The sequence below is a fragment of the Athene cunicularia genome, assembly GCF_003259725.1.
Source record: "Athene cunicularia isolate RWA chromosome 5 unlocalized genomic scaffold, athCun1 chr5_part2, whole genome shotgun sequence".
Classification (NCBI taxonomy): domain Eukaryota; kingdom Metazoa; phylum Chordata; class Aves; order Strigiformes; family Strigidae; genus Athene; species Athene cunicularia.
Window position 1 is genome coordinate 8,244,934 of NW_020799102.1, and position 10,208 is coordinate 8,255,141.

General features: G+C 46.1%; 1 protein-coding gene across 1 annotated transcript in view; it reads left to right on the forward strand.

The window, feature by feature from the left end:
- The window catches only part of MUC6 (mucin 6, oligomeric mucus/gel-forming), a 60,436-nt gene extending 50,449 nt beyond the window's left edge, over positions 1-9,987 (forward strand). The window contains exons 36-40 of the mRNA XM_026850477.1: positions 1,375-1,815; positions 2,869-3,309; positions 4,267-4,866; positions 7,885-7,987; positions 9,810-9,987. Of these exons, the coding sequence (XP_026706278.1) occupies positions 1,375-1,815; positions 2,869-3,309; positions 4,267-4,866; positions 7,885-7,987; positions 9,810-9,987 (1,763 nt within the window). The remainder of the gene's footprint in view (positions 1-1,374; positions 1,816-2,868; positions 3,310-4,266; positions 4,867-7,884; positions 7,988-9,809) is intronic.
- Positions 9,988-10,208: the final 221 nt, after the last annotated feature.

A 10,208-nucleotide genomic window follows, 5' to 3' on the forward strand; every position in this document is an offset into this window, starting at 1 on the left:
ACCTCCGCCACCAGCACCTCCAAGACCTCTGTCTCCAGAGAGGCCAGCCCCGCCACCAGCACAGAAGTCCCTCTCACAACGACGGCTCCAAGCCCCAGCTCTCCGCCTGCCCCCAGCAGCCCGCTCAGCACCCGCCTGACATCTCCCGCCACTTCCACGCTCTCCTCCACAACGGCCACAACCTCCAGCCCCAAGCCTACACCTACAGCCCTAAGGACCAAGCCTTCTGCCACAAGAACCGCTGCTCCAAAAGAGTTGCCTGCCACAGAGTCTTCCGCACCCTCCACAGCCAAAACCAGCCCCCTGCCTTCAACTGCTTCTTCTCCCTCCTCAACTGTGTCCTCAACATGGATGAGCTCCTCACACCCCGGTACGGATCCCTCCTGCCCTTCCTCCTGCTTCTGTCTGCTCTTCCCAACTCTTACCATTGCTTGCTTGCTTGCTTGCTTGCTTCCTTCCTTCCTTCCACACTTCATGCGTTCCTTCTCTCAAGCCCTTCCTGCCCAGAATCATAAACTCATGGCATATTTTGTGGGGCACTTGGCCCTCCCTTCCCGCTACCTTTGGCCAGTCTAGGACCTGCCGCAGTCCTGGGGCTCTGCACTGCTTCTGGTTGGGAAGTACCTAATTTCTACTCCTAGAAACTCTCCCCGTTCTGTGCTTTAGATGTGTTCCCCAGACAGTGCTGAGAGCACACAGGTGCTTTAGCTATGGCTGAGTTGTGCTAGCACAGCATCCAGGCCTTCCCTCTCTCTCCTTCTGCCTGTCCGCGAGTGGGCAAGGGATGGCTCAGGGAGACAGCCAGGAGAGTGACTCAAAGGGAGCGACCAAGGACATGCTCTGTACCACAGAATGACATTTTTAGCAGCAAAACAGGAGAAAGCCGTGAGGAATTTCTCCCAAGTAGCTCACAGAACGTCTGGGCATTGGCCACCGGTAGAAGGTGGGGAGGGACTTCTTTTGCATCTCATGTGTGGCTTTTGGTTTTTTTCCCTTGCATTTCTTCACCTCTGGAAGATGTCTCTCCTGTCATGTCGGATTTCTTTGGCTTTTGCACTTCTGGTTCCCTCCCCCTTCCTGCTGAGGCAAGAGCAGACCAGCGAGGGGCGTTGTGGGAGCTGAGTGTCCACACAGGGCCACCCCACTGCCCACTGACACACGCAATAGCTCTGAGAGATTCTTGGTAGAACAGGGCGGCTTAGGGAAGCAGTCACAATCCCAATGCTCTCTGTCATTCAGTGAGACTCAGTGTGATTCGTGGCTGCTTCTTTTGATTTTTATGCCCCAGGCCCAAGGCCAGGGCTTCTGCCCACCTCCTTTGCCTTCCCCGCTTGGCCTAAACACCCTCAGTCAACCTGTGCTTTCCTCCGGCAGCCTTCACACACAAAGAGACAACTGTGCCACACATCGCACCACCTCTGACCACGCAGAAGACCAGCGCCGCCACCTCCGCCACCAGCACCTCCAAGACCTCTGTCTCCAGAGAGGCCAGCCCCGCCACCAGCACAGAAGTTCCTCTCACAACGACGGCTCCAAGCCCCAGCTCTCCGCCTGCCCCCAGCAGCCCGCTCAGCACCCGCCTGACATCTCCCGCCACTTCCACGCTCTCCTCCACAGCGGCCACAACCTCCAGCCCCAAGCCTACACCTACAACCCTAAGGACCAAGCCTTCTGCCACGAGAACTGCTGCTCCAAAAGAGTTGCCTACCACAGAGTCTTCCGCACCCTCCACAGCCAAAACCAGCCCCCTGCCTTCAACTGCTTCTTCTCCCTCCTCAACTGTGTCCTCAACAGGGATGAGCTCCTCACACCCCGGTACGGCTCCATCCTGCCCTTGATTCTGCCTGCTCCTCCCAACTCTTATTGCTTCCTCCCTCCTTGCTTCTTGCCTGCCTTCCTTCCTTCCTTCCTTCCTTCCTGCCTTCCTGCCTTCCAGCCTCTCTTCATGCCTTCCTTCCTCTCTTCATGCCTTCCTTCTCTCACACCCTTCCTTCCCAGAACCATACCCTCATGGCATATTTTGGGGGGCACTTGGACCTCCCTTCCCGCTGCCTTTGGCCAGTCTGGGACTTGCCACAGGCCTGGGGCTCTGCACTGATTCTGGTTGGGATGGAGCTAATTTCTGTTCCTAGCCAGTGATGTAGTGCTCTGGTTTAGATGTGTGTCCCAGCCAGTGCTGAGAGCACACAGGTGCTTTAGCTATGGCTGAGTTGTGCTAGCACAGCACCCAGGCCTTCCCTCTTTCTCCTTCTGCCTGCCAGTGAGTGGGAAAGTGGTGGCTTAGGGACACAGCCGTGAGTGATGACACAAAGGGAGCAGCCAAGGACAAGCTCTGTACCACAGAACGTTGTGCTGAGCACTAAAAGCAGAGGGTGGCTAGCGGGATTTTCTCCCAAGTAGTCATTGCTCACAGAAAGTCTGGGCATTGGCCACCTGCGGGAGGTGGGGACGGATTTCTTTTGCATCTCATGTGTGGGGTTGGTTCCTTTCTCTTGTGTTTCTTCATTTCTGGATGATGTCTCCCTCCTGTCCTGTCGGGTTTTCTCAAGTTCTGCACTTCCTGTTCCCTGCCCCTTCCTGCTGAGGTGAGGGCAAGCAAGCGAGTGGCTGTGTGGATGCTGAGGGTCCACACAGGGCCACCCCACTGCCCACTGACACACACATTCGACATGACGGCGTCTCAGCAAGATGAGGATGCTTAGGGAAGCAGTCAGAAGCCCAATCCTCTCACTCAGCAAGACTCAGTGTGATTCGTGGCTGCTTCTTTTGCTTCTTCTGACCCGGGCCTCATCCCAGGGATTCTGCCACCTCCTTTGCCTTCCCCTCTTGGCCTGACACCCTCAGTCAACCTGTGCTTTCCTCCGGCAGCCTTCACACACAAAGAGACAACCGTGCCACACATTGCGCCGCCTCTGACCACGCAAAAGACCAGTGCCGCTACCTCCGCCACCAGCACCTCCAAGACCTCTGTCTCCAGAGAGGCCAGCCCAGCCACCAGCACAGAAGTCCCTCTCACAACGACGGCTCCAAGCCCCAGCTCTCCGCCTGCCCCCAGCAGCCCGCTCAGCACCCGCCTGACATCTCCCGCCACTTCCACGCTCTCCTCCACAGCGGCCACAACCTCCAGCCCCAAGCCTACACCTACAGCCCTAAGGACCAAGCCTTCTGCCACGAGAACCGCTGCTCCAAAAGAGTTGCCTGTCACAGAGTCTTCTGCACCCTCCACAGCCAAAACCAGCCCCCTGCCTTCGACTGCTTCTTCTCCCTCCTCAACTGTGTCCTCAACATGGACGAGCTCCTCACACCCCGGTACGGCTCCATCCGGTCCTTCCTCCTGCTTCTGCCTGCTCTTCCTATGTCTTACCTTTCATTCCTTCCTGCCTTCAACTCTTCCTTCCTTCCTTCCTTCTCTCATTCTCTTCCTTCCCAGAACCTTACAGTCACTGCGGATTTTTGGGGGCACCTGGCTCTCCTGCAGGCCTGGGGCTCTGCACTGCTTCTGGTTGTGACCAAATTACTGTTCCTAGAAAGGCTCACAGTGCTCTGTTTTAGATGTGTGCTCCATCCAGTGCTGAGAGCACACAAGTGCTTTAGCTATGGCTGAGGAGCGCTAGCACAGCATCCAGGCCTTCCCTCTTTCTCCTTCTGCCTGTCTGCGAGTGGGCAAGGGGTGGCTTAGTGACACAGCCAGGAGAGTGACCCAAAGGGAGAGACCAAGGACATGCTCTGTACCACAGAATGTTTTGCTGAACAGTAAAACGAGGGGATTTTCGCGGGGAGTTTTTCCCAAGTAGCCACTACTCACAGAACGCCCAGCCATTGGCCACCAGCGGGAGTTTATGACTCCTTTCACATCTCATGGGTGAGCTTTGAGTTGTTTTCCTTTGCGTTTCTTCAGTTCTGGAAGACGTCTCTCTCCTGACTTGTTGGGTTTTCTCAGCTTTTGCACTTCCTGTTTCCTGCCCCTTCCTGCTGAGGCAAGGGCAGACCAGCGAGGGGCTGTGTGGGAGCTGAGCGTCCGGACAGGGCCACCCCACTGCCCACTGACACACACAATGGCCCCGATGGCATCTCAGCAGGACGGGGAGCCTTAGGGAAGCAGTCAGAAGCCCAATCCTCTCTCTCACTCGGCGAGACTTAGGGAGATACATGGCTGCTTCTTTTGCTTCTTTTGCTCGAGGCCCCACCCCAGGGATTCTACCCACCTCCTTTGCCCTCCCTTCTTGGCCTAAACACCCTCAGTCAACCTGTGCTCTCCTCCGGCAGCCTTCACACACAAAGAGACAACCGTGCCACACATCGCGCCGCCTCTGACCACGCAGAAGACCAGCGCCGCCACCTCCGCCACCAGCACCTCCAAGACCTCTGTCTCCAGAGAGGCCAGCCCCGCCACCAGCACAGAAGTCCCTCTCACAACGACGGCTCCAAGCCCCAGCTCTCCGCCTGCCCCCAGCAGCCCGCTCAGCACCCGCCTGACATCTCCCGCCACTTCCACACTCTCCTCCACAGCGGCCACAACCTCCAGCCACAAGCCTTTGTCTATATCCCTCACTACTTCACCTTTTAGGTCTGCTGAGAGTACTACATATTTCTCTTTACAAAATACAACATTTACTCCACATGGAAAAACATCTTCATCAGTAGTTCCTACCAGTATCTCCAAGTCCACTCCAGTTTTTATCCCCACTGTTTTATCTACAACCATTACTTTTGCTCCAAGTGCTATCACTAGTGCTTCTACAGAGTCAGTGGAAAGAACTTCTTTGCAAACAACAACATTAACCACTACTCGCACTACATCATCTCCTTTGACCTCTAGACTTTCAACATCCTTGTCTTCCATTGTACCATTAACTGTGCCACAAGGTAAAGTATATCCATACAGTTTCCTATATCATATTTTTGTCATTAGCACATCTTTAATGGGTGTATGAACTTACATTCATACCATTTGTACACATTGCCCCCATCTTTTCTTTTTTTCCTTTCTGCTGTTAATTTTTGTAGAGCAGTCATTATGAAATCAAAGATTTCGGAGAACAGGTTCCCTGCTACATACTAATGTAAACATTAAAATGTGTGAGTTAAGGAGGCTGACAGGATGTGTACCAGGAGATTCACAAAACTGTTTGGGTTTTAATCTAAAAATTCTAGTTAAGCAGTGTAAGGAATTATATTTTATTTGGATGGGCTACCTCTTGACTTACCCTGTAGTCCTCCTCTTAGCTCTTGTATACTTTCTGCATACTTGATCATTTTTGGGTATCTTTTCTGTAGGATACTGTTTTCTCAGTTTTCAAGGTAGAGTGATGTTTTTTGGCTGATATGTGTAATTAAAAGCTAGTATGTTCTGACGGAGGGAACTGCACATTCTACATACAATTTCTGCACAATTTCATGTGAACGGAAGCACACAAAACACCATCCTCTCTTCTGGTTTTAAATGGAACCATCCTACTTTAGAATCCACAGTACAGGAGTCAGGAACACTGTCATGGATGCACAAGAGAGACTATACATTTTTAACCTTTCTATGTATAGGTAGCAGAGCCCTGTTTCTAGTTCTAGTTATTAACAGTGAGGCAGACAGTTTTTATTCCACAATTCCTATGATATCAATTAACCCTTCTAAGAATAAACCAGATATGTACCATTCAATCTGTGAATGGAAGGTGAATTTCCTGTGTAATTCTTTTTTGTATGTTTGTTTCAAACACTGTTTGAGTACCCAGGGAAGAGTTAACATCTCAATTTCAGCTACTTTGCATTCTCTTTTGGGAGAATTCAATATACAAAGGAGAAACTATCTGGAAAATGTACTTTATCCATATCATACTGCCTCCTTTCCTATTGCCTTCTTGAGTCATATACCAGTTTCACTGTTCTCCTTTTCTGTGTTTAATTCCTAAAGAAAGTACAACCTCATCTCCAACAAGTCACTTGCCTTATCTTTTTTTAAGATTTAGGAGGGGTATACAGCATCCTAACAGGCCTGCTTAGTAATTAGATTATAAGTATTTGCATCTTCTGAACTTTGAAGCACGTGTTCAAAATTTTTCGAGGCCTATATGCTATTTCCTTAGTTGTTGTGAATCTTCACACAAAATCCTCCGTTCCATCATTACAATCAGACCATCTGAATCAGAAACATCTCTAATAGCAATAAAAAATGAATAAAGTGGAAGACCACACTACTGAGTCTTACTCCAGGAGACTGATTTACACAAAGGGTCCTAAATAGTCAACTAAGGAAACTGTGTTTGTGGTTAACTACTACTCTGAAATGGTGATGTAAGAATCAATATATAATCGATATATGAGTGGGTATAGTCGTCTGCAGGAGAACCTTTCATCTCTGTTTTCACTGCTAACCTGTTGGCAGAGTGCAGCTTGTACAGGTCAGTCAGCTCAGCCACAAGGCACAGCAGGACCTACCTGCAGAGCAAGCAACTGAATGCAGGGTCTGTCTTTCCTCCCACTGTTACACAAGTAATGCAGTACATAGACATTGGTTTCAGGTTTTTCAGCAGAAAGAAGGCTCAAATTGACTGCTTGCATGAGCAGGAAATGATAGTTTGACTCAAGGAGATGGGATTCGTTCTATTACCCCACTCCCTTTGATCCTGCTTTCCCTGCATCCTCATAATTTGCACCTCACAGAATGGGAATCCAAGTAGCAACTCTCATAAGCAGAAGGATTTCTCCCCAGTATAATTAAACTTTTGGTGCCTGCTTTACATTCTGTTTGCATTCTTTTTTTTTAAGAGAAGTGCTTCAGAACACTATCTTCCCAACTATACCATTACCAGGTCTGTTCCTTGGAGTTAACAGGCAGTACCTCCCAGTATTTATTTCATGAAGTTGAGAACTTCTTTCTCTGCACATTTTTTCAGCCCTGAATTGAGCAATTCTGGTACTTTTTAGTCTTGCAGAATATTTACAATACCTTTCAGTCCAGAAAGAAAAGGTAAATACTAGCCTAGCTCCTAGCTTTTCATTTATGAGATACAAATGTCATTATTAGCTGCTTTTTTTCCAATGACAAATTCCCTAATTCTTACTACAATATTAACTGAGCCTTCCCTGCAACAATGTGCAGGTTTCATCCATAACCTTTCTTCAAGCAGGGAACCTGAATGTGCTCAAAATCACGTTGTACAGGAGCAGCACAAGAGATGCATAAATTGCCTTCACAGTATTCAACGCTTTTGTTCTCCTTAATATAAATTTCAAAAATCAGTCTTTAAGCTTGTTGGAAAGCCTGTGTTTTCAGTCAGCTTTATGCTTCATAAAGTGCTTAGTGTCTTGCTTCAAGTCAGGAGAAAATGCAAGATCGATATATGTAATCATTACCTGCTATGCAGCATTACACATTCTATCTAGTAAGGAAAGACAGACTTCAGGCAGGCATTTAAGTTGAACTCCTGGCTGCCTATAAATCAATCAATCCTTAAGATGAGTAAATGAAGCATTTTTCAATTAAGTAAAATCTATTAAAAGTTTGTCAACCAGAAATAATTCCACCAGAATTAGCCAGCTGGTTGGTTGATTGGCATCACTGTGTTCTCAGCGGTGGATTAGTGTTTTGCCCTGCTGGACTGAATTAGCACTATATTCTTAACAGAAACTTTTTTTTTTCTCATTTTTAATTCCAGTAACTTGCATTTTCATAGTTGTCCTCCAGGGCAACTATCTCAAACATCTTCAGTGCCTAGTTTAAAACCTTCTCTTGCTGTCTTACTCACTTGTGACTTGTTAACTGACTCATGCAATAGGAATGGTTTTCCACGAAACCAAGTATGGAGGCTTTTGGCATCCAGCAAAGGTCCCTTGAGAGGAGTAAGAAAAATTTCTGCTACGATTTTTTTTTTTTACATTTGACAGAGCGTTGCAGAGAGCTCAAGTATGAAGAAAACATAACTTACAAAGGCTGTTCTACAAATGTCACTTTAAGCCAATGTGAAGGATCATGTCCATCTTCAACAAAGTAAGGATAGTTGAGAATGTATAGTACTGAAGTTGTTTCTTTTTCTTACTTGGTCATCTCTCAAGTAGTGATATTTGTTAACTACCAGTCAGTCCTCTATAACTCAGGGAGAAAAATATGGTTGGCATCTACCCAGCAATACAACATTACAGTATAAGCCAGCTAACTAGAAACAATGCTAAGAAGGTAATTTAGTTCATATGGATTTACAGTTTGAACAAAGAATGTTATCTCACTTCCTTAAGATTTTAAAAGAACATACATCAGTGATGCAGTTTGGGGTGTTTTCTGTTGTTTTGTTGGAGTTTTTTCTTGTTTTGTTGTTGCTGTTGCTTTTCTTGTGGTTTTGTTTTTTAAGATGGAAACATCACTTAGACTACAAATAATTTTTTTCCAAATAGTCAAGACAGCAAAATAAGAAATTTATTAGACCTGAATACATGAAGTCACTTCAGTTGCCTTATAATGTTCTTCTAATAGCATCATTCAAGGATATTTTGTAGTTACAAGTGTGCTGTTTCAGTCTGTGCAGTTCTGCTTGCTCACTGGGAGACTATTCACACAGGGAATCAAGGCTTCAAATAAAACTAAACTCACTGCAGCAGTGTTACAGAGTTCACAGCTATCTGGGGAAAAAATGTAAATTGTTGTACTCCCAACAATCCAAGCAAATACAATGTTCAAGCAATGTTCATTACTTTTACAACAACTAATCTAAATTAATCCTGAGGCTACAAATTATCCCTTCAAAGGGAGTTCAGGTGTGCCTCAGCATTTTCAAAACCAAGTGACTGACTTTGAATTCTGAGTTTTCAAAAGGGGTGTGAAGCCTGGAGGAAGATTTTTAAAGTTACTAAGGTTCACCAGAGTCACCAAAAAAGTTGTGGTTAAAAACCAGATTTAACTAAAACCAAGCAGACTTGTCTCCCCTTTATAGAGATTTTTACAAAAATATTTTTTCTTGTAACTCTTGTTCTCATGGCTGAATTCTAGCCTACATTTATGTAACTTCCCAGTGACAAAAAAAAAAAAAAAAAAAAAAAAAAAAAAGACCAGCAGCAGTTGGCTGAACAGGGCGAGAAAAGCAACACTAACAGAACAACAATATTATCAGAAGAGAATCTAGTCTCACCTGGTTATTCAAGTTATTACTTCACCAATCTGTGCTTTATTCCTATTAATTCATCAAGGTATGTGCAAGTCTACTACTACTTTATTAAATGACCTCAGAGCCCAGAGCTGACATTACGCAGGCATCAGTTGACTCTGGTGCTCGTAGTTCCGAGGAAGAAAGGGAACTTACTTCCTCCATCAATTGTGCAAAAGGAACCTGTAAAATTTAGCATCCTTATTAACAGGTCATACTAGAAACCTTTTGCAAACTGTAAGTAGCATGGTGCACAGCTTTACAAACTTTTAAATAAATATATTTATATAAATATATATATCATAAGGTAACTATTTTATGATTTCCAGAATTGCAAAAGGAGAATGGGGAAACTAAATACTATTAGTTTTCCAGTGAGGTCTGAGGAATAGCTAAATAATAGCAAAATATAGCTAAACAATAGCTAAAAGCCCTTTGAAAATTCAGTCTTAAAAAGGAAAGCAGCAGCTCAGTACACCTGAACTGCAGGAGTCATCATGAGAACTTAAAATACTCAGTTGCTGCACTGTTTGTAGTTCTGTAGTTGAGAGAACATTAAAGGTTGTGCTCTTTCCTCTAAATGTTCTACTATTAGGAAAAAAAAAAAAAGTTCAAATACTTGAAAAGTTGCAAGCCTAAAGTGCTGTATACTAATCCTCCCTCTCCTCCAAACAGGTTGAATGTCGAGAAGATGGTGGTCACAACAGCATGCGGCTGCTGTAGGCCACTTCAGCTTCTTAAGAAGGAAATCCAACTACCATGCCAAGACCCAGATAACCCTGGAAAAAGGCTCATGACAGAAATAATTGTATTTAGTGGCTGTGTTTGTAACTTTGACAGTTGCATACACTAGCCAAAACTCCAAATGGCCTCAGATACCTTTTTTTTTTTTTTTTAATTAAACACTGATCACAATTGAGTACTTCCACAGTGACTGCTCAGTGCTGGGAGTTCTCCTGCAAGGATTATACAGGACAGCCTTGCAGTGAGGGTTCCTGAGCAGCTACCTGGAGTGTCAATGAAGTTAACTGATAAATTATTCCTGATCAGCAGAGGATGGAGGGTGGGGGGGTG